The sequence below is a fragment of the Arachis hypogaea genome, chromosome 10 (assembly GCF_003086295.3).
Source record: "Arachis hypogaea cultivar Tifrunner chromosome 10, arahy.Tifrunner.gnm2.J5K5, whole genome shotgun sequence".
Classification (NCBI taxonomy): domain Eukaryota; kingdom Viridiplantae; phylum Streptophyta; class Magnoliopsida; order Fabales; family Fabaceae; genus Arachis; species Arachis hypogaea.
The window spans coordinates 109,977,339-110,002,209 of NC_092045.1; the positions used below are offsets into that span (position 1 = coordinate 109,977,339).

General features: G+C 31.4%; 2 protein-coding genes across 3 annotated transcripts; both read right to left on the bottom strand.

Annotated features, from left to right (window-relative positions):
- Positions 1-9,773: 9,773 nt before the first annotated feature.
- LOC112716494 (UDP-glycosyltransferase 83A1) lies at positions 9,774-13,045 on the bottom strand. Of its 2 annotated transcripts, XM_025768415.3 has the most exons (3): positions 12,235-13,045; positions 10,345-11,230; positions 9,774-10,123 (listed from the first exon to the last, which is right to left on the bottom strand). In XM_025768415.3, exons 1-3 carry the CDS (start codon positions 12,725-12,727, stop codon positions 10,036-10,038), a joined length of 1,467 nt encoding a protein of 488 aa, XP_025624200.1. In that variant the 5' UTR covers positions 12,728-13,045; the 3' UTR covers positions 9,774-10,035. The 2 variants fall into 2 exon arrangements, with proteins under 2 accessions (XP_025624200.1, XP_025624201.1); XM_025768416.2 differs by lacking the exon at positions 9,774-10,123 and having other exon boundaries at positions 10,200-11,230.
- Positions 13,046-21,050: 8,005 nt separating this feature from the next.
- LOC112716495 (UDP-glycosyltransferase 83A1) lies at positions 21,051-24,546 on the bottom strand. Its single transcript, XM_025768417.3, has 2 exons — positions 23,948-24,546; positions 21,051-21,997 (listed from the first exon to the last, which is right to left on the bottom strand). Exons 1-2 carry the CDS (start codon positions 24,438-24,440, stop codon positions 21,123-21,125), a joined length of 1,368 nt encoding a protein of 455 aa, XP_025624202.1. The 5' UTR covers positions 24,441-24,546; the 3' UTR covers positions 21,051-21,122.
- Between the last annotated feature and the right edge of the window lie 325 nt (positions 24,547-24,871).

The following is a 24,871-nucleotide window of genomic DNA, read 5'->3' on the forward strand; positions in this document are numbered from 1 at the left end:
AAAGTATCACAGAGTTATTGTTTTAACAGAAACAAGCCAAAACAGAGTACCAAATTGAGCCTAAGAGTGCCAATATCCAATAGTAAACATAAGTTTAATCATCAGAGAGATTAAAGTCAGAGTCCACGGCCCCTGCCTCACTGCCCACTTCTTCCTCAAGGCTTTCCAGCATTAGACCGACCCTATCTTTGCATTTCTTCCAGGCCGACTCATTTTCATATGCTAGTTTACGTGCAGACTTATGAAATTGAACCATGAGTTCGGACATGTTTGAGAATTCAGTGAGAATGTCTCTGAGGGATTCGGTTGCCTTGGAGGATTCTGGATGGCTTTCAAAATCATCATCAGATCCCATGGATTTCTTTCCACTTTTTAACAGCGCCGCCTCCTTTGATCATAGAGACTTTGTTTTCTACATCCTCATTGGTTAAATCTACCTTAAAGTACTCAAAAATACATGTGAGAAACATTCCATAAGGTAAATTAGCCTTCTTTGTACTCTTTACAGACTCCCACATATGTCTAATCATGAGATAGCTAAATGAAACAGGAGATGAAGTAATGAGAGCAAATATTATAAGACAATCAGATACTGTTACCCTGTTATGAGAGCCACTCTATGGAGTCAGAATGTGAGTTATGATGCAGTGCAACAGTGAGTTGGTTGGTCCAAGAGCTTTGTGAGTTGGAACTGTGCCATCTAGTCCAGACAGATTTTCACAGATTTGATGAAGAACTTGCTTGTATGTTACCCCAACGTGTGCATCCCATCTATCAGTCATATATACCCTCGGTCCTTCATCAGTGTAACCAAGGGCAAAGCCAATGGTCTCAGCATTCAGAGTGATATGCACACGCTTCACGTAGGAGTGAAGACTACCATCAATCAATCTCAGATTAGCATAAAACTGCCTTACCAACCCTGGGTAAACCATTTTGTGAATGAAGAGCAAAGGAGACCATTTGAGATTATCAAACAGAGGATGTAGATTGATCCCTTTGGCAGCCAGAGAATTAAGATTCACCAAGTATGAGGGGCACAGATGTCGCTTTTCCAATACCTCTTTGTGGAATTCATAGAATGCACATGTAGAAAACCTTGACGGATCAAAATGAGAGTGTGGCTTATGAAATTTGTTCTTGAACTCCATTGATCCAAGGTTTGCGGGTTCCCTGGTCTCGTGAAACACGTAACCTTTGGTCTTTTGGGAACTTTTTTCGGATGCATGTGGAGTGGTCCTCTTCGGTGGTGATGGAGAGGGTGATGTATGAGATTCCTCTTCCTCCTCTTCCATGCTTGGCTCCTTGTTCTTGTCACTTTTCCTCTTTCCAGAAGATTTCTGTGCTATTACTTTGCGCCTCATTGATTCGGTTCGCTTGGTGGGAGGTGAAGGAGAAGATGAAGAAGTGGAGTGAATATGTATGTGTGTGTGTGTTTGGGGAGTGGAAGGCTTTTGAGAGAGACGAATTCTTTCGCTCTTCCTTGGTGCGGTTTTCTTTTTCATTATGAAGAAGATGAATGGTGATGGAAGTTGAAGAGAAGGCCGAAGGGTGAGGTGAGTGGAGGGAGGTTAGATGGGCAATAAATGCTTGACTGGAAAGAGATAATGGAGAGAGTTATTAACCATTAAGGGCGCGATTATTAACTGTTCATACCCTGGGTCGAGCTGACCGACCCGGGATGTTCGACAGACAAAGCGACCGACCTCTTCAGATCAGGCCAACCTGACCTCTTCCCAAAGAGCTCGGTCAAGTCCCAGAAAGCCCAAAGAAGGGCCCAAATAGAGGAACACGCTCCAAATCCTAAGGCAGCCCAAGTCTACAGAAAGAAGGGCGGTTCCCTTAAAAGATAAAGATGACCTCACTTAAAGATAAGATAAAGATAAGATAAGATAACTAACTTATCTTATCCACAGAAGGCCACATCTCACCATTATAAATACACTGGAGCACCCAGGTATAACTCATACTCTGATTCTACTCAATACCTGCTTAATACCCTTGCTAACTTAAGCATCGGAGTCCCTTGCAGGTACCCCCCACCCTCCGGGGACGAAGGATCAGCAGCACTTTCAAGTGTCACAAGTCGGACACACAAGCTCTGGCGACTATATACCCGCCAGACACATCGGCTCCGACCAACGCAGAAGATCTCGACCGAGATCGACCTATAGTTTCAGGTAACCCTCGGAACATTAACCAAGGAGGTTTCAAAAACTGAAAAAGGAGTTTCCTTGAATCAAGGGATTAGTTGGAAGGATAGATATGATTTGACAACATGCTTATTCCAACAAGATTTGATGAGACAACTAAGAGATTTTGTGATTTTATTTTTCAAAAAAATGAGGAACTAACTAAACTGTCATGGTGGGGTTAAAGCTATTAGGTGGGGCCCATAAAAATTAAATTTTGCATTGCCTCCCCCTTGATCATAGCTCTTCCATCATGCCCTCATTTTTATCTCGTCCAATCCTACGAGACAAAACTGAACATAGTCAAAAATTCACAAGGTATCAATGGCACTTAAATCAAACATTCCCAAACTTTTTCTTAAGGTGCAGAATCTGTCTTCATAGAGGGGTTTTGTAAAAATATCAGCAATTTGGTCTTCAGATTTTACAAATTGAATATCAATAGTTCCCTTTTGCACATGCTCTCTAATGAAATAATATTTTATCTTAATGTGCTTGGTTCTTGAGTGCAGAACCGGATTTTTTGAAATGTTTATAGCACTCATATTATCACAAAATAAGGGTATAATATTGATCTTTAATTTGTAATCTTCCAATTGTGTTTTTAACCAAATTAATTGAGAGCAACATGCAGATGCGGAAATGTATTCAGCTTCAGCTGTGGATAAAGCCACTGTGGCTTGCTTTTTGCTTGACCACATGTTGAGTGAGCTTCTAAGGAAGCAAAACATGCCGGATGTGCTTCATCTATCCACTCTATCTCCCGCATAATCTGCATCACAAAACCCTACTGCACAAAAGTCATCAGATTTAGGATACCATAATCCAAAATTGCAAGTCCCCTTAATGTATCTAATGATGCGTTTAACAACCGTAAGATGGAATTCTTTTGGGTGAGATTGAAACCTTGAACATACACCCACACTTTGGACAATATCCGGTCTAAAGGAGGTAAGGTACATAAGTGAACTTATCATTCCTCTATACCTTGTTTCATCCACATCTTGGCCATCATCATCTTTTTCAAGTTTTGTGTTAGGATGCATTGGTGTACCCATTGATTTGGAATTTTCTAGGCCAAACTTTTTTATAAGTTCTTTTGCATACTTTCCTTGGTGAATAAAAGTACCACTAGGAGTTTGTTTGATTTGTAGGCCAAGAAAGAAAGTTAGCTCTCCCATTAAGCTCATCTCAAACTCACTAGTCATGAGTTTTCCAAACTCTTCACACAAGGATACATTGGCCGATCCAAATACAATGTCATCAACATAAACTTGAACAAGGAGTATATCATCATTAGATGCTTTAATAAATAAAGTAGTGTTGGTGGTACCCCTTTGAAATTGGTTTTCCAATAAGAAGGCACTAAGCCTTTCATACCAAGCTCTTGGAGCTTGTCTAAGACCATAAAGGGCCTTAGATAGTTTGAAAACATGATTTGAAAACTCTTTATGTTCAAAATCGGAGGGTTGTGCCACATACACTTCTCTATTAATAAAGCTATTAAGGAAAGCACATTTAACATCCATTTGAAACATTTTGAAACCTTTATGGGCGGCATAGGCAAGAAGCAACCTAATTGCTTCCATTCTAGCTACCAGAGCAAAAGACTCATCAAAATCTATACCCTCTTCTTGATCGTAACCTTGGGCCACTAGTCTAGCCTTGTTACAAACAACTTGTCCATCATCTCCAAGTTTATTTTTAAATACCCACTTAGTACCCGTAACTTTCTTACCATCCGGATGAGGTACTAGTGTCCAAACCTCATTCTTGTCGAATTGAGCAAGCTCTTCTTGCATTGCTTTAACCCATGATGGATCTTCAAGAGCTTGTTTGACATTGGTGGGCTCTATTTGTGACAAGAGGGCAAAATTGCTTGGTTCGGTTTGCCTTTTGGTGGAGGATCTTGTCGTTACACCTTGAGAGGGATCACCAATGATAAAGTCATGAGGGTAACCCCTCATGGACTTCCATTCTCTGGGCTTTCTAAGTGGTGTTGAGCTTTGATGAGCTTCTGGTAGTCTCACTGTTTCAGTTTCTCGTGTTTGTTCAGGAGACAAAATGGAAATGTCTCCTTCAATCTGACGAGACAAAACTGGACTGGCAGATTCTTCATTCTGAATAGATTTGGAATTTTCTTTTCTTGTTCCAGCTTCTTCACCATCTGAATCATTATCTATCACAGTACTGGGAATTAAGTTAGAATCACAAAAAGTAACATGTATGGATTCCTCTATAGTCCTATGCTCCTTGAGATAAACTCTATAGGCCTTGCTTGTGGTGGAATATCCAACAAACATTCCTTCATAGGATTTTGGATCAAACTTTCCAAGATTTTCTTTATTATTAAGCACAAAGCATTTGCATCAAAAAACATGAAAGTACTTAAGATTTGGAGGGATTCCTTTCCATAGCTCATAAAGGGTTTTCTTCAACCCTTTTCTAATGATTGTCCTATTCAAAATGTAACAAGCTGTATTCACAGCTTCAGCCATAAAAATTTAGGAATCTCATTCTCACAAAGCATGGTCCTAGTCATCTCTTGAAAGCTTCTATTCCTTCTCTCAACCACCCCATTTTGTTGAGGTGTTCTAGGGCATGAAAAGTTATGAGAAATTCCTAAGTCATCACAGAATTTTTCAAAATCTTAGTTTTCAAATTCTCTTCCGTGATCAATTCTCAAATGGGCAATTTTTAAATCTTTTTCATTTTGATTTTTTTGCAAAGAGTGGAGAAGGCATGAAAAGCATCATTTTTATGAGCAAGAAAAAGTACCCAATCAAATCTAGAGTAATCATCTACCACCACAAGACCATAGTATTTACCTCCTAAACTTTGAGTTCTAGTAGGACCAAAAAGATCAATATGTAACATCTCCAATGGCCTTTTGGTTGAGATTCCATCTTTTGATTTAAAAGAGGATTTTACTTGTTTGCCCAATTGGCAAGCATCACAAGTAAGATCCTTATCAAACTTGATGTTTGGAATTCCTCTAACCAAATTCTTTTTGACTAACTTAGAAATTTGGTACATGCTAGCATGACCCAACTTTCTATGCCAAAGCCATTTTTCAGATTCAAGAGAGGTAAAACATGTTACATTTTGTTCTTTCAAATCTTCAAGAGTCAATCCATACACATTATTGCATCTTTTAACTTCAAACAAAATATCCCCAGTTTTCTCACAAATAACCAAACATACAAACTTCCTAAAAATAACTTCAAAACCCAAATCACACAATTGACTAACACTAAGTAAATTATGTTTCAAACCATGTACAAGAAGGACATCATTTATACAAGATGAAAAATTTTTACTAACTTTCCCAACAGCCACTATTTTTCCTTTTGCATCATCACCGAAAGTGACAAGTCCTCCACATATTCATCAAGATTTATGAAGAAAGTTGTCTTTCCGGTCATATGCCTAGAGCATCCGCTGTCCATATACCACATATTCTCCTTCATTTGGATGCTAGGCATACCTACAAAACAAGCTTAAGTGACCTTAGGTATCCAATCTTCTTGGATCTTTTTACGTTAAACCATCTCCTATGTCCTAGGCCATTGTAATAAAAAACAACTTTATACACCTTTTCACCAATCATTCTTTCATCCTTGGAGTTGCTGTTTTGTTAAAGTAGGTGGGGTCTTGAAATTTTGTATCATTAGAAGATGAAGCAATATTTTCAAAATGAGATTTTTCTGCAGATTTATAAAACTCCAACCCAGCTTTATCATAAAGAGGTTTTTGACTAGTCAAGATTTGATTAAGATTTTCAGAACTTTGAGTGAACTTGGCTAAGTCTTCCTTAAGCCTTTTAACCTCTTTAATCAACTCTTCATTTCTTTTAAAACAGTCTACATATGCAAGAATGGAATGATCACTTTCACAGCTCCTAATTTGGGCTCTTAACTGCTTATTTTCTTCAACAAGAACACAAGCAGTTTCGGCCTTCCTCACTTTCTCTTTAAGAAAACTGTTTTCAGCTTTAAGAATGGTGATTTGTTGTTCAAGTTCTTGATTTTCCAGCATGAAGCATCTTATTTTTTCAGAAAGGTGGTCTATCATAAGATGAAGATCTTCAGTGTTATGGTTATGAAAGACTACCTGATCTATGTGATCTTCCATGAGACATGGTTGTGACTTGGTCTCGGTTTCTTCATCATCATCATCTGAGTCATTTTCCAAGTCTTCCCATGAAGCCATCAGTCCCTTCTTCTTTCCTCTTTTTGGCTTCTCCTCCTTCTTTAACTTAGGACAGTCAGATTTGAAATGCCCCATTTCCTTGCAGTTGTAACAAGTTACTTTGCTAAGGTCTTTCTTCATTTTCCTTGAGCTGCTGCCTTTGCCTTTGAGCTTCATCATTTTCCTGAATTTTTTGGCAAATAACACAAATTCATGTTCAGAGGAGTTATCATTGGATTCATCATTCAGAGAGTTAGTCACAGAAGAAAAAGCAATTTCTTTCTTTTTTGATTCTTTTTTCAAATAAGTGTTTTCAAAAGCAAGAAGATTTCCTCTCAAATCATCACATGTCATGGAATCTAAGCTACTGCTCTCAGAAATAATTAAAGCTTTTGTTTCCCACTCTTTTGTGAGACATCTCAACACTCTCCTCAAAAGCACAGAATCAGGATATGTAATTTTCAGAGCATCTAAGCCAACAATGATGATGTTGAATCGTTCAATAAGCTCATCAATAGACTCTCCTTCCTTCATTGCAAACATTTCATACTCTCTGTTCAACATATCTGTACGAGTCTTTTTTACAATGGTGGTTCCTTCATGAGTGATTTGCAGTTTGTCCCAGATTTCCTTTACCGTTGTGCATCGTGATACCCATCGGTACTCCTCGAAGCTGATTGCACAGTTGAGCAAGTTTACTACCTTGGCATTTAGCTCCACCATCTTCCTATCTTCCTCGGTCCAGCTTGCTTCTAGTTTAAGAGTGACTACTCCTTCAGCACTTGTGTTAGTTGGAAATTGAGGACCTTCCAGAATAATCTTCCAAAGTCTGTAGTCTACTGCTTGCACAAAGATATTCATTCTCTCTTTCCAATAGGTATAGTTTTTCCCATTGAAAAGAGGCGGTCTTTTGCTTGACTGTCCTTCTGTAAGGTTGTAGGACACCAAATTAGAGTCACTGCTTTCTGCCATCTGGATCTTTTCTCCAAGCTGCAAAGCTTGATCTCTTTGAGACTAAGCTCTGATACCAATTGATGGTTTCAGTGGCTAAGAGAAGGGGGGTTGAATCTTAGCCCTTTTTTTTTACTTCTGAGCACTTGCTGGTATTTGAGGAGACTTTTTGATTTTTGTCTCGTCCCTAGCCACGAGACTTTTATTTTTGTCTCGTCACTTGGCACGAGATATTTTTAGTTTTTGCTCCTGAGCAGTAGACACAGAAATGGAGTAGAAGAGAGAGAAAATTACACCCAGATGTATCCTGGTTCAGCCGCTAAGTGCAGTGCAGCCTACATCCAGTCTCCATCACAACAATGATGAAATTTTACTATAATCTTCTTGATTATAGACTATAAAGTGCTAACCCAACTTACAAGGAGATTCCCATAGAATCATGAAACACAACATAGATGAACAAAGGAACTCTAAGGACATCTATGGCTTTTTCTTTTAATTTTGCACTCTCTGCCTTTTTCCGCTCTATGACTTTTTCATACAAACCTCATTGTTTGTCTTTTCCATGAGACTCAAGACATGACAAAATTAAACAGAAAAATACAAAATAGAATACATTGAAGAAGAAGAAAATCTGTAAGCTTAGGTAGCTCTGAGAATCTTGTGCCTTGCACTCTCACTGCTTACTTCTAACTCCTTGCTTCAAACCGTGGCTGTTTTCCCTTTTTATAGAAGAGAGAAGCCTCCACCTTTGAAGCCAAAAAACCAAGCCAACTTCTTCTTCCTTCAAGAACGAAATCAGTTCGGCCATGGAGAGAGAAGAGATAATCCATGCAAAACCCAACATGCAATTACCTCTAGTCCTTCCTTGGTCATCACTCTTCATCAATCCGAGCGCTCCATCCTTGGCTTGCTCTCCAAGATGGATTTCTGGCCCTTGATGCTTCATGATGATGATGACTTCTTCTGCTCCACTTTTGATTCCTTCCTCACGTAGCCACCCTAGCTACCTTCTGTGATGAGTGAACCTAAAAGCAGTTACAAGCCATCTTTTCCAAGATCTTCTCCTTGCTGGCCGAATCTCGTTGAACCATTTTTGGTATGGAGAAGCTAAGATCTCATCACAAAATCTTACTACAAGTGATAAGAATCTCAGCCACTACATTTTTTATGTTTTCTTGCCATCATTGTGATGGTCTTTTTACTAGCTCCTTCTTCTTCTTGTTGGTAGCTCAACTTAGCTTCCATAATTTCCTTTGTGAAATGACCGAAGAGAAGAAAGAGATGAGAGAGAAGATAAAGCTTGAAGAAAAGCAATTAAATGAATCAAATTAATTGAAATGTAATTGCTTTTACTTTCCTTGTAGTTTAGCGTGCAGCATTGATGTTTTCAATCAAATCAATGACACATTCTCTCTCATAGTTCCCATGCATTAACTCATCTCAATAAAATTTTGAGTTCCATCACATGCTTAGAGAAGATATCCGTTGATGGCATAAGGCAAATAATAACATTTGCTTTCCTGATGAATTATTTTCAGATCATGCATAGGAGTGTATGGCAAAAATGATTAACTTGGGCTTGTAGTGATAATGGATCAAGCTGGCCCAAGAACAATTTGCTTCAGCCAAATCAATTTGAACATTATGTTTCAAGGCTGAGCTACAAGTAACCAATTTAGGCTTGCCAACTTTCTTTTATTTCGGCCCAAATCAATTCAGCCATAGTTATAAAAGTTAATATCAATGCTGAATATATTTCATCAAATTGGGCTAGCCAATATTTTTCGGCCCAAGCAGAACCTGCATTGCAAAAATTAATTTAATCAACATATATGAATAAATATTTTTGCAGTTAATCACATTAATAATATTTAGTCATCACAAATATTAATTTAGAGTTTTCCAAACTCATCACTTTCAACCACTTGATGAACTTGTTTAAATTCTCACAAGACCTTCCTCCATCTTTTATATTGTTCAACATCTTTTCCATTAACACATGAGCATTTGATCTTATGTTCTCATCGCTAAGCACTTTATTCATTTTCACTTTTATCTCTTCACGTGAGATCAGTTCATTTTCATCTAAATCAAATCCTAATCCAACTTTCAACTCATCACAAATGTATGTTTTGTTAAAGAATTGGTCACCAAAACATGGCCAACACAAGAAGGGGACTCCATTGGACAAACCTTCTATAGTCGAATTCCAACCACAATGACTAACAAAACAAGCTATGGCAGGATGACTTAACACTTTTTGTTGAGGAGCCCATTCGACTATCTTACCTTGATTCCCTTTAAATTCATGGGGGTTGCAATTGGAATCTTGACGCACAACCCAAAGAAATGGTCTATTAGTGAGTTCAAGTCCAAGAGCAAGTTCTGTGAATTGTTTTTTTTATCAAAATGAGTGAGACTTCCGAAAGCAAGATATATGATAGAAGCATGAGGTTATTGATCAAGCCAATTTATACAAGAGAGATCTTCTTCCCAGAATTGTCCCAAAGATCTTTCAGTTACACCTTGATCGTCATCATAGCTTCTCAATAATGGACCAATTGGCAATAACTTTGGTACATAAGATAATGCTTGTAGTTCAAGATCGGGTGTGGAGTTACAAAGCCACCACTCTGTCAATTCCAGAGTTTGCATGCCATGAACAATATTGTTGAACACCAAATTTCCAAACACAGAGTCAACCCCTTTTGCCCACCATATGGATCCTGTGTCCATGTGTGGAAAACTTGGTGATAACTGAAACGCTTTTTGAGTGTTGGGCAACCCTGCAGTTTCAAAACAGTGTTGATGATGTGATGTACACTGCCTCAATGAATGCAGCGGAATTTACAACAACAACAATAATAAATCACTTTCCTTTTTTATTTCTTTTTATTCATTTTGACATTAGGAACAATCATCAAACCTAGAGCTAAAGCATGCAATAACAATTAACAAACGACTAAAGTTTAGAATTAAAACATTTTCAGAAAAAGCAAATCCTTACTCCTTCAACCAGTTGATGAACTTGTTTAAGTTCTCTGAAGACCTTCCTCCAACATCAATGTCCTTCATTAGCTTCTTCTTTATCTCACGAGCCTTAAATCTTATGTTCTCATCACCAAGCAATTTATCAACTTTGACTTTTATCTCTTCGCGTGAGATCATCCCATTCTCATCCAAATTAAATCCCAATCCAACCTTCCACTCATCACAAATATATATTTTGTCAAAGAATTGGTCAGCATAATATGGCCAACACAAAAAAGGCATTCCATTAGACAAACCCTCCAAAGTCGAATTCCAACCGCAATGACTTATAAAGCAAGCAATGGCAGGGTGGGATAGCACCTTTTCTTGAGGAGCCCATTCAATTATCTTACCTCGAGTCCCCTTGAATTCGTTAGGAAAACGCACTTTATTGTTACAATCTGAATCTTTTCGCAACACCCAAAGAAAGGGTCTATTAGTAAGTTCAAGTCCGAGAGCGAGTTCTTTGAATTGTTTTTCATCAAAAAGAGTGGTACTTCCGAATGCAACATATATAACAGAACCATGAGGTTGTTGATCAAGCCAATTCAAACAAGAAAAATCTTCTTCCCAGAATTGTCCCAATGATCTTTCACTTACACCTTGATCATGGCCATAGGTTCTTAATAATGGACCAATTGGTAATAGCTTTGGTACGAATGATAATGCTCCAGGTTCAAGATCGGGTGTGGAGTTACAAAGGCACCACTCTGTGGATTCTAGAGTTTTCATGGATTCAAGAATAATGTTGAATAACATCTTCTCAGTTTTAGAATCAGATATTTTTGCCCACCATATAAATTCTGTGTCCATGGGAAGAATGCTTGGTGATAACTGAAATCTTTTTTGTGTGGTTGCCAACCCTGCAGTTTCAAAACATGATAGTATTACGGAAATAGGTTGAAAAATAACGACAACAAAAATTGTGAATTTTTTGTTACTATTTCTTTCGCAAAGAAAATAAAATAAAATAAATATTTGCACTATTTTTCTGGCTTTTTCTTAGATAAATTCATTATGAATAATTACTCTTCTTAAGATTATTAATTGATAATTTAACATTTTTGTTTATATAAAAACAATTCTATTTTAGTATATATAAATACAATATTTTATTTGTATTTGTGTTATTAATTTAAGCAAATACTTTTATGTAGAATTAAACATTTGATGGTTATGTTGTTTATAGGATGATTGTATTATTTATGGGACGATTGTATTAGTTATATTGAATTTTTAATTTACATACTCATTAGGTTATATAATAATATTACATATTTATAAAAATCTGCAATGTAGGGTTGGATATCTATAGGTTGACCATGGGTAAGGCTAAGGTTGGGTTGTTCTAAACTCACAGGTAGGATAATGTTGAGTTTTAGTAACAAATTCAACTCGCGGGTAGGGTTAGAGACTTAGGGTTGGATTCAAACCCTACCCTAACCATTACCACCTCCATGCTCCATTTAAGGGTTTGTCGTTGGCCAATGGGTTACTATATGTACAAGACGAAATTTAAATTTTCATCACTTACTTAAACAGATGAGTGAGCTAACCACTCGATCAATTTAAGTTGATTATGTTATCTTACTTTTGAAAAAATATTTCTTTTAATATTAAAAGTAAAATATATAAAAGAAAGATGTCCAAAAAAAATATACACAAAAATAGTATATGTAATTAGAAGAGTTTTAGATATTCCAAAAATATCGATATTTTAGTTGTTGATTTCACTTAGAAAATTTATATATAATTGATATTAACGGCTAAAAAGCATTGGTATTTTTGAAATTTGAAATAGGAAAAATGTTAAAAAGTTAAAAACAAGTTTATTTGGTGAGTGTAATTTTAGATGTGGTATTCTTACCATTAGAGTCTATGATTCCATCCTCAATAAGTTTTGGTATGCTGCACTGCAAGGCAAACATAGCTGCTGATGCAGGATAAAACAGAACTCCTCTGATTCCAATCTTTCTTGCAATTTCCAACGCCCATGCCATAACAAAATCAGCAACTATGCAGCTTACTCTCACACCATCTTTCAATCTAAGATCTTCAATTAGCCTCTCAAGCATAGCAGGCATGTTCTTCAATATAGAATCAAATAGTTCCCTGACATTATTTCTGTCTGCATCAGGTCCTAGCCCATCCGGGATTGACACCAACTTTATCGGCGATCGTCCGTTGTCGCCGCCGCCTTGATTCCCCATGGAACTAACCATTTTATTGTGGATGAATTCAGGGGTGACAAAGATGATATTGCAACCCTTTTCAACCAATCTTTGAGACAAGATCATCATTGGGTTGACATGTCCTTGAGCAGGGCATGGTAAAACTAGCACAGTTGGAACAACACCCATCTTGTCCTATGATTTGATCTGTGTTATAGTTTCTGATCTTCTTCGTATTTATTTATACTTGGTCACTCCATGTGTGTCACGGTTCTTGCTTCTTGGTCCTTCAGTGTATATGACGTATCTAGCTATGTCACACCACTATTGCAACTTGGAATAAAATAAAATAACAGTGAAAACTTCAAAGGGATAATACAATACTATTACTTTAGCCTGGCGGCTAATTTTTTTTGTTACGAAAGTAGAAGTAGTGATATATCTTAATATTGTAATTTTTTGTGTTTTTTAAAACTGTAAAAAATATACAAATTGGAGGGTCCGATTTCTGTACTTCAAATTTTTTAATTTTTTAACATAAATTGAACGGTCCGATTTGTGTACCTATAAAAAATCGGACGGTCCGATTTCTATACCTCTATAAATCGAACCGTCCGATTTGTGTACTTCTAGAAATCGGACGATTTGATTTGTGTACCTCTAATAAAGCGGACGGTCCGATTTCTACTTCTCTAGTAAAACGATTCGACATTTGAGTATAACACTCTAACAATCTACATTTAAAAAAAAATACCACTACCACTCTAATATTAAAAATAAAAAGTTCTAGCTTGGTATTACAAACTACTTGCATTTTGAAAGAAAAAGTAAGAATACAGACGAGAAAAAGTCCTACGCTGAAAAGTACTCTCAACAAAGAGGGAATAGATTTTTCTTTTTATAAAGAAACATAAAAATAAAATTAAAATAATATATAAAAAGAATAGTTTTTTCTTAAAAAATAGTTACAATATTTATTTATTTTTTTTTTACCAAAGAAATTCTCCTTATGTGTAACAAATAAAGTTCAAATTCTTTTGAACAATAAATAAATAAATGAGTTATTTTTCACATACAAATGTTTTTCTGTACAAATCATATAAGTCATTTATATTCACGCTTTTTTATATTTTTCTCCGTACCTCCTCTTCTTCTTCTTCTTCTTTTTCTTCTTCTTCTTCTTCTTTCTCCATGCCTCTTATTCTTCTTTTTTCTCCATGCCTCTTATTCTTCTTCGTAAATTTTCTCTCTCGTTATCGTCGTCATCAACACCACCTCTTCCTCCTCCTCTTCTTTCTCCTTCTTTTTTTATTGGAATTTCTTCTCCTCTTTTCTTTTTCTCTTTCTCCTCTATCATTAGTTATCTCGTTGTTGAAGATAATAAATAATTTATGTTTAGATTGTCAATTAAACCAGAACGAAATTGATTATTGTTTTGAATCTAATCAAGTGGCTAAGGTGTGTTTCAATTTAAAAGAAAAAATATAGCATTAGAAGAAATATTTTTTCTGTAGCAAATTTGGGTGTAGTACGAAAATATTTAGGTGTAATACGAAGATATTTGTGTGCATTTTAAGAATTTTTAGATGTATTTTTATTCTGATAAATTCTGCATAATTCAAAACTCTTCCTCTTCCTCCTCCTCATTTTCTTCTCAAGTTTCTTCTTACTTTACTCTCTTAACAAGAATAAAAATAAAAAAATCAAACAAAGAAGAAGAAAAAACACATAATGCTGCAAAATTACTTGGAAGATGATGAACTTACATTCATTTAACTAAAAGAAAAAAATGCAGTGTATTTGCAGCAATTTGGGTGTAACACAAAGATATTTGGGTGTATTATAAGAATTTTTTGGTGTATTTTTATTCTGATAAGTTCTGCATAATTCAAAACTCTTCATCTTCTTCCTCCTCATCTTTTCTTGCTTCTTCTTCTTCATCTTCTTATTTCGTTTTCTTATAATTCTTCTTGGGAGAAAAAATCAAACAAAGAAGAAAAAATACATAATGTTGCAAAATCAATAGAAAGAAGAGGAAGAAAAAATGCACCAGCAACAATAGTAATAAAAAAAACAACGATGAAGATAAAACATGCGAAGAAAAAGGAGGAGAAACGCAAAGAAGAAGGAGAAGAAGAAGGGAGAGGAGGAGGAGGAGGAGGAGGCACGTGAAGAAGAAGCGTCTTTCATAATGGTGAGTGAGAGCGCGCTTTGGAAATGGTTGAGTGACGCGTGTGTTATCACGCTTTAGTGGGTGAATATAGTTTTTGTTAGACTTAACCCAACTTATAAAACTTATAAATCAAAATGACTTGTATGTGCAGTATAACTCTAAATAAATAAATAATGTTCGAGTTCTTTAAGATTAGACTTTATTAGCTATGGAAAAAATGCTGGACTAAAATGTTTCTTAGCTTTTATATATGATATTTACACATCTCGAGTTTAATTTATATTAGATGGAAACCCGTATATATTTGTTCATCAATTACAAAAATAGATAAATATGTTTTTAAAAAAAATTATTATAAATTAAACTTAATAGGTTTTAGAATTAAAAAAAATCAGGTTCTTAAGATTTGAGGTTACTTTTTTTTTAAGATATCTATAAAACTATTTTAAAATCTTGGACACGAACCGGGTTACGTCTTATTACGTGGGCGATGATCTTTTTAGTTTTTGTTTGTTTTTTCTTGGCTTCTTCCCCACCATGTCACAAAAAAGTTTGGAGAAGTGTACTTTGTTTTGATTTCCTATACTAATCAAAGGAGAAACATCGTTCTACTTTGAATCTTGTAACGTGCGCTGCAAGGAGTATCTTCATTGATGTACACTTCTAGAATAATAATATAATATTAGTATTTTTGTCCATAATAATATTACAAAAATATAATTTTTTTAAAATTATGGTTTATTTTATTCTAATAGTATAAATTATGCATGATACAAAAAATTTATAGAATTAAACAACTTTTACAAAAAAAGTCGTAGATTGACAAAAATTTCTGACTAAGAAGACCAAGATCTCTGTAAATAAAAAATCAAATAATAAGTTCTTTAGTTATTATTTTTATATTAATAATTAATTTTAATATTTATTATTCAAATTTTGAAACAATTTAACATGTATACTTTTACATTTAATTAGGTGTTAAATCTATTGAACAAATAAAAATAATTAATTTTTATACTTGCTATTTAAAAATAATATTTTTTCTCTCTCTATATATAAAAATATAATTAGATATTAGCATACAAAATTATATTGATAATTATAAAATTAACTTAAAATTAATTTTTTTAAACAATTAAATCTTGATTCTAACTTTTAAATATAGCATTAGTATTCTCTCCAAATTATATATAATAAATATTTGAAAGAAGAGAAATGAAAATATAGATTAAAATTAAAAGATAAGCGATAAAAATTTAAAACTAAATAAAAATCTAAAAAAATATGTATATAATAATATTTTTTATTTAAATTATATTATTTTATTAATTTTGTTTTTTATAGAAAGGAAAGGTAGAAAAAATAAAGAATGAGAAAAAAGAGAGAAAGATAAAGATGAAGAATGAGAGTGAGAGTTTGTTAATTTTAGAAGAAAAATTTTATTTTAATTGTAATAAAAAATATCGGATGACATATTTTGATTTGTCAAATTATTTAATATAAAATATAAATTATATATAGAGTGTAAATGGTAGAGAGATAGAAAAATTGAGAGAGGTACACGAGAGAATCTAAGAAAGGAGTTTATTAATTTTGGAGGAAAATATTTTCTCTCAATTTTAATAAGAGAGTGTCATGTGACACATTTGATTATTAAATTAGATAGTAATATATGATATATGATACATAAATAGGTATATTTTAATTTTAATTTTAATACAATTAAAAAATATTATGTTGCACATTTTGGTTGTTAAATTCGTAATTAGTCATTGCTAATGATATATAAAAGAGATAGAGTGATTGAAAAAATGAGAGAAATAGAGAAAAGAAGAGGGAGGAGGGGAGAACTCTTTAATTTTGGAGGAAAAGATTTGATTTTAATTGAAATGAGGAAGTGACTTTCGACATATTTTGGTTGTAAAATTAGTAAAGATGAGGAAAAAATTCTTTAATTTTGGAGAAAAAATTTGATTTTAATTACAATGAGAGAGTGACATGTGGCATATTTTGGTTGTAAAATTAATAAAGAGGAAATGAGAATTCATTAATTTTGAAAGGAAAGATTTGATTTTAATTGCAATGAGAAAATGACATCTGACACATTTTGAGTTGTAAAATTAGTAAGGAGGAAGGGATAATTTATTAACTTTTGAGAAAAAAATTTGATTTCAATTGTAATGAGAAAATGACATGTGATACATTTTAGTTGTAAAATATATAATAGCTATATGATACATAATATAGGTATATTTCAATTTCAATTTCAACATTTCAATTTTAATTTTAATGTAATTAAGGAATGTCATCTTGCATATTTTTATTGTCAAATTAGTAATTGATCATTAATATTGATAATTGATAATCATATATAAAAGAGATAGATTGGTTGAAGGAATGAGAGAGATAGAGAAAAGAATAAGAAAGCGGGGATAACTCTTTAATTTTGGAGGGAAAGATCTGATTTTAATTGTGATGTGGGAGTGGCATGTGGTAAATTTTGATTGTAAAATTAGTAGGGAGGGGGGAAGAATTCTTTAGTTTTGGAGGAAAAGATTTAATTTCAATTACAATGAGGGAGTGATATGTAACACATTTTGGTTGTAAAATTAGTAAAGAAGAGGAAAAATTTTCTTAATTTTGAAAAAAATAATTAATTTCAATTATAATAAAAAAGTAACATGTGACACGTTATAATTTTAAAATTAAAAATTTATAACAATATATAATGACAAAACCTATTTTGGTGTCCAATTTTTTTTTTAAATTTTACCTTTTCTAATAATCTACCCTACTATATGTCAGTTATTTTATGTTAAAAAACTTCTACTACTTCATCTTCTCTTTTATCACATATATTTACGTAACTTCTATCATTATTTCTTATCTCCCTTACTATCTATCTTCTCATATTACTATTACTGTATAATCAAAAAAACTTTTTTTTTATTCATCTTCTCTTACATCATTCTCATTTCACTTAAATATACTGTAAAATCTAATATAATTTGCCTGAAAAAAAGTTAAGTAATTTTTTTATCTTATAATTATTTTATATTTTGGGATTCAAAATTTTGTATTTTTTTTATTCAAGATTTATTTTTATGTTTTATTTTACTTTTATTAATAAAAAAGTATTAACATTAGTTTTAATATTTAACCTTTAGGATAAATAAAAAGATGGGACTTTTTTTTATAAATTAGATAGTTAAAAAATTATTTATTATAAAAAAAATTAAGTCTATTTCTTTCTTGACTATAGAAATATATATATATAATTCACTCTTGGATTTAATCAAAATAACTATATGTTTATTTAATTTTTTAAATTTTACATTAATTATTAAAATCACGATATAATAGATGTACTTCAATAAAAAATAAAAATATTTTATAACTATTTTTTTTGTTGGAACGAAACATGACTCAATAACTATAAAGTCTAATCTAAACAACTATAGAAATGTAAAATAAGTAATAAAAAACGGATATAAAATTTAATTTTTTGTTATTTGGTACAAAAATAAATATAATTAAATAAATTATTGTTCTCATACATAATGACATAAAATTTAACATTATCCTTTTTTAGAGTTATTTATTTTTTTAGTTTTTATCCTTATTTTTATAGTTTATTTTAATTTTATTAAACAAAAAATACTAATGTCATTTAATTTTAATTTTTAATTTTTATCATAAATAAAAATATGTGACTTTGTATGCATTAGATAATAAAAAAAATCTCATAATAAAAAAAATTAAATTTAATCATTCGTTATATTTATAGGAGTGTAGATGATTTACATAAGAATTATGAGATATTTTTTTTTGAATTTTATTTTTAAATTAGTATTCACTTTTGAGTGTAATAATTATGAAGTAATATATGATGGCAACTAACTGCAATTGAAGAGAAGATAGAAAGAGAATAAAAAACCGAGGAAGAAAGAGAGAACAAGCTAATATAAGAGTAGTGGTGAGGCATATCTAGATAGATAATAGTAAAAAAAAAAAATGAAACTAAAAATTAAAAATTCTAAAATAATAATAAAACTAAAGATAATTTAAAATGTTGAATATAAAATTATAAGAAATAAATTTTTTTTAGCTATTAAAATTATGCGAGAAAAAAAGTGATTTAAATATAAATTTTTATAAATTTATAATTGAGAAACGAATAAATTTACAAATATTTATAAATTTATATCTTTATTGTTACACATAGTAATAACGTAATGATTTTAGTATTATATCTAAATTAATTTAAATTCAATTAATTTATATATTAAAAAAATTAAATAACTTATAAATTTTTTTTATTTTTTATTTTATTATTTTATATAAAATTTTTGAATGCATGATATCTTAATTTTTTTTAAATGATAAAATATAGCTTAACAAGTAAGTATGAAAAATAAGTATTTATATAATAATTATATATCTAGATATCTAAATCAAACAAGAAAATAATTCTTTTAACAAATCTTTAACAACTCAAAAGTTAATATAATGGATATGTATGAATCAAAGTGATAAACAAAAATGAGAGTTGCGATAACGGTACGGTGGTAATTGATTGTGATTGGGGTTAATAGAAGAAGAAAATAAGGAAGGACAATAAAACAAGCAACATAATAGTGCCGGCGAGACAATAATAATTATACATGTAAAAAAATAATAAGAGAAAATAATAGTGTATAGTATGATGAGATGATATAATCAAAATAAAAATTAATAATTTTGAAATAATAATAAAATTTAAGATAGTTAAAGATGTTTAATATAAGATTAAAAAAATAATTTTTTATCTATTAGAATTATGTATCTTCTAAAAGACTGTTTTGAATATGAATATAAATTTTTAAATTTATTTCAAATTAAATAGAATTGAGAAAATAAGTAAATTTAATATATGAATAACTAATTTGTAAATAATATTAATAAATCTTTATCTTGATTTTGTTACACATAATAACAACATGATTCTTTTTTATTTTTTAATTTAAATTTATTTATTTTATACTTTCTACATATATTAAATAATTTAAAATATTTTATTTTTTTATAATTTATTTTTTAATTATTAATATTAAATTTATAATTTTAAAAATAAAAATATAAAAATATTTTTTTTAACTCAATAAAAAAACAGCTGAACCTGTTAAGCCGCTAGTATATAATAGATTCAAACCCATTTTAAAAAGGGCATATAAGCTCTAATAGTAAGTTTCCTAAATGAACAAATTATGAAACAAAATAAAAACAATTAAGATTAAAGTAGTGTTTTAATCTCTTATATTTAAGTTAAATTTTATTTTTTATTAATATTTAAAATTTTTTATTTTTATTTAAAATATTTTATTTTATTTTGTTTTAATTCTTTGGTCAAAATTAATTTTTTTTATTTTTTTCTATTATTATTTTCTTCTTTCTTTTATTATTTTATCACTTTCACTTTCAAATTATTACAACCACTACCACAATCATTACAATTACTATTTTTGTCATTATCTAAAAAAAAATCATAATAGAAAAAGATTTAATTTAGACTAAAAAACTAAAAAAAGACAAAATAAGACGTTTAGAATAAAAATAAAACATTTAAAATGTTAAGAACGACATTAGAGTTTTATGTAATGTTTAAGATTAAAACAATATTTTATCTAAAAATTAAATTATGTCAGAATGCGTTTAAACTCCTCTAATATTAGAAACAATTTGAATTAAGCTGATAAAAGAAAAATATATATTTGACAGAAAAACAATGCTAAAGATGTCGATATAATTTATTGTTTTTATCTAACAATATTTAAAAGTAGGTGAAAATTCATGTGAAGTTGACTTCACGTGAAGTTGATAACTGAAAGCCGTTAGATGATTTGATTGATTTAATTAAATTTTCATCCAACAGCTTTCAGGTATCAACTTCACATGAATTCAACTTCACCTGAGTTTTCACCTTAAAAATATATACTAAAAGTATATTGTTAGATTGTTAGACTAAATAAATTAGGATAATAACTAATAGTACTAACAAAAATAATAAATTTTGCTGGCACTTTAAAATTTTCTCTTTGACAAATCCTATAGTTAAATTCTGACTACAATAGCTGATAAAGCAAATTACGAATGACAGTATGGTTTTTAACAGCTTTTGTTGCGGAGTCCATTGTTTTAGAATAGGAGGTAAGTGTAGTTATGTTAGTTAATCTGTTATGCTCTCAGTTAGCTAGTGACTACTCATGTATCTATAAATTGGAAGTGGTCATCATCCTTTGTATACACACAACCACATCAGATGACTCTTGTATATTGAACAAATTCGTACAATCCCATAGATAGAAGAATGCCTTCTTTGTTTATAAATTATAATATATAATAATTATTACAACTCAACACAAATTAGAATCTTTATTCTTTCAACCATTTGATGAACTTGTTTAAATTCTCACGAGACCTTCCTCCATCTTTTATGTTGTTCAACATCTTTTCCTTTAACAAATGAGCATTTGATCTTATGTTCTCATCGCTAAGCACTTTATCCACTTTCACTTTTATCTCTTCACGTGAGATCAATTCATTTTCATCTAAATCAAATCCTAATCCAACTTTCAACTCATCACAAATGTATGTTTTATTAAAGAATTGGTCACCAAAACATGGCCAACACAAGAAGGGGACTCCATTGGACAAACCTTCTATAGTCGAATTCCAACCGCAATGGCTAACAAAACAAGCTATGGCAGGGTGACTTAACACTTTTTGTTGAGAAGCCCATTTGACTATCTTACCTTGATTCCCCTTAAATTCATGGGGGTTGCAATTGGAATCTTGACGCACAACCCAAAGAAATGGTCTATTAGTGAGTTCAAGTCCAAGAGCCACTTCTGTGAATTGTTTTTTATCAAAATGAGTGAGACTTCCGAAAGCAACATATATGACAGAAGTATGAGGTTGTTGATCAAGCCAATTTATACAAGACAGATCTTCTTCTAAGAACTGTCCCAATGATCTTTCAGATACACCTTGATTGTCATCATGGCTTCTCAATAATGGACCAATTGACAATAACTTTGGTACATAGGAGAATGCTTGTGGTTCAAGATCGGGTGTGGAGTTACAAAGCCACCACTCTGTCAATTCCAGAGTTTGCATGGCATGAACAATATTGTTGAACATCACATTCCCTAAAACAGAGTCAACTCCTTTTGCCCACCATATGGATCCTGTGTCCATGTGTGGAAAACTTGCTGATAACTGAAACGTCTTTTGTGTGTTAGGCAACCCTGCAGTTTCAAAACAGTGTTGATGATGTGATGTACGCTGCCTCAATGAATGCAGCGGAATTTACAACAACAATAATAACAAAAGATTGGCTTGAATTGGCTTTAAGTTATACTTGGTTTCCTAAAATTAACTATCATATTTGAAAAATTTAGAGGTTGGAAAAAAAATTACTAAAAAATATTATCACAAAACAACACTAAATAATTTAAAAATATGACAAAAATTAATACATTATATTTTTGTAAACAATAAAAAAAATTTTATATTTAACAAACGACTTATTAATTAAATCTAAAGTTTTGTGACAACATTTGAATAAATATTTAAAAGATGCACACAAAAATTTGGAGCGAAATTTGATTTCTAAATTTTTTTTTTTATTTTTCAAAAAATATAGTCATTCACGATAAAAATATTTTTTAAAAAATTTACTTGACAAAAAATTATCAAATTTTTTTAAGTACGAAAATATTTTATTTTTCTAATAATAAATACAAAAATTTCTATTAAAATTTGATTTTTAAAGTCATTTTTTTAAATATATATATTTAATATTTAATTCTTTTTGTCGTGTTTTTAAATCTTTCTAAAACTTATTTATCGTTAGTATTTTTGGAGTTCTTTTTATCAGTGATACAAATTTTTAAGTATGATTTTAATAATTTACTCCTTTACAAAATTTTCCGATCAAGTTCATGCTTTTAACTATCAACATGGGCATGAAAGATACAATAACAAATAAATCTCAAAAATATTTTAAGAATTTAATAGTACATCTGTGTATGTAAAGCAGTTTTACATATTCAGGAGAAATAATTACTTTTTATATCGATGATGTTAATGATTAGGGGTAGTATCATGTATCCTACTCACGGGTATCCAATCTGACCCTACCCGATCGGTAGGGTTGTCGATCCGATCCGCAGCGGGTAAAGTAGGGTGCGGGTTGGGTTCTCGTGCGGGTCGGGTAGGATGTGGGTTGAGTCTCAACTCTATCCGACCAACCCACACCCTATATATGTATATGTTATATATTTATATAAAAGTATGTTTTAAGTGGATGTTGAACCAAAGACCTCTTACTAAATGTAAAAGATTTTTAGCCACTAAAAAAAATTATTAATTAATAATTTAATATTTTTTTTACATAAAAGTTAGTTCTATTTTAAATTATCATGAAGTTATATAATAATTTTGTATCTTTTTTGTAACTGGTGGGTAGGATCGAGTACTAACGGATTGAGAACGGATAAGATTAGGATTGGGATATTCTCAACCCGTGAATAGGATAGAATTGAGTTTATATAAAAATCTCAACTTACGGGTAGGGTTAGGGTACCCTATCTATTGTCACCCTTATTAATGATCATTTAAAAGATCAGATATAACTATATGAAAAATTATGTAAAATATTTTATATTAATGGTAAATTAAATTTAATAATTAAAAAATATATTTCACTAAGTATTTAGAAGATGTGTACAAAAACTTAGAAAAAAATTCGATCATTAGATCCTTTTTATTTTTTAAAATTTTGAAAAGAAGAAAATATCTCCTTGGTGTAGCAGATTTAGATTGACCAATATTATATATAGTTGGCAAACATCTAAAGATAAACTCAAAAAAAAAAAAAAAGCAAATACAGAGCACTCATATTTCATTATTTTCCTTCACAAAAGTTTACTTATTAAACAATCTTATTTTCCTCTTTTTTATTCTATATTTTTGTAATCGAAAAATATTGATTTATTCTTAAATGAGAAATCATAGAAAAAGCCAAAAGTAATAAAAAGAAAAAAATTTAAAAAAAAGTCATAATATTTATTATTTTTGAAATGAAGTTTTTAAAATTAGGATTAGTTTTCCTTTCTCTAAATTGGATTAGCACTTATAAATGACTAAACTTAGTTTGAGTTTGGTTAGTGAAATTTGAAATATGATATTCTTACCATTAGAGTTTATGATCCCATCATCAATAAGCTTTGGTATGCTACACTGCAAGGCTAACATAGCTGCTGATGCAGGATAGAACACAACTCCTTTGATTCCAATCTTGCTTGCAATTTTCAACGCTCCTGCCATAGCTGAGTCAGCAACTACGCAGCTTACTATGATACCATCTTTCAATCTAAGATCTTCAATTAGCTTCTCAAGCATAGCAGGCATGTTCTTCATTAAAGAATCAGATACTTCCCACAAATTATTTCTGTCTGCATCAGGTCCTAATCCATCCGGGATTGACACCAACTTTATCGGCGATTCTCCGTTAACACCGCCGCCTTCTTGATTCCCCATGGAACTCAGTACCTTCTTATGGATGAATTCAGTGTTGACAAAGATGACATTGCAACCATTTTCAGCCAATCTTTGCGAGAAGATCATCATTGGGTTGACATGTCCTTGAGCTGGTAATGGTAAAACTAGCACAGTTGGAACACTCATTTTGATCTAGGTCTTCTAGTTTCTTAAGAGTTTTCCAACTACTTATATTTGCTATATGCATATATTTAAAATAAGTTTGAATACGTGTTTTATATCCTTGAGAAGGACACTAGCAGATTATTTACGATGTGGACCACGTTTTAATTTATTGCTTCTCGTTGGAGTGTCCTTGAGTTCAATCTGATCTGCCATTATTAAGATTGAAAATTGTGGTTATGGGGACCTGTTTTGATTTTTGAATGAATGTGGATATAAATTCACAAGGAGACTTTTAAGCATGTTGCTAATTCAAGCCTCCAAAGCCTTAATTATTAATAGGGAAAGTACGAGGAACCAATGAAATATTTGTACAATGTGCACAATAGAGATTTATGGAGTATTAGAGATATAATCATTAATATTACCTTTTCCCATCAACTGAAGTTTCTGGA

Bases quoted from the DNA above. Each gene is read 5' to 3' on its own strand.
- LOC112716494 (XM_025768415.3), bottom strand. From the start codon at position 12,727: ATGGGTGTTGTTCCAACTGTGCTAGTTTTACCATGCCCTGCTCAAGGA. The intron at 11,231-12,234 runs GTAAGAATACCA...TTGAAACTGCAG, and splicing joins TGGAATCATAGACTCTAATG to GGTTGGCAACCACACAAAAA. The intron at 10,124-10,344 runs GTAAGGATTTGC...TTGAAACTGCAG, and splicing joins TTCATCAACTGGTTGAAGGA to GGTTGCCCAACACTCAAAAA.
- LOC112716495 (XM_025768417.3), bottom strand. From the start codon at position 24,440: ATGAGTGTTCCAACTGTGCTAGTTTTACCATTACCAGCTCAAGGACAT. The intron at 21,998-23,947 runs GTAAGAATATCA...TTGAAACTGCAG, and splicing joins TGGGATCATAAACTCTAATG to GGTTGCCTAACACACAAAAG.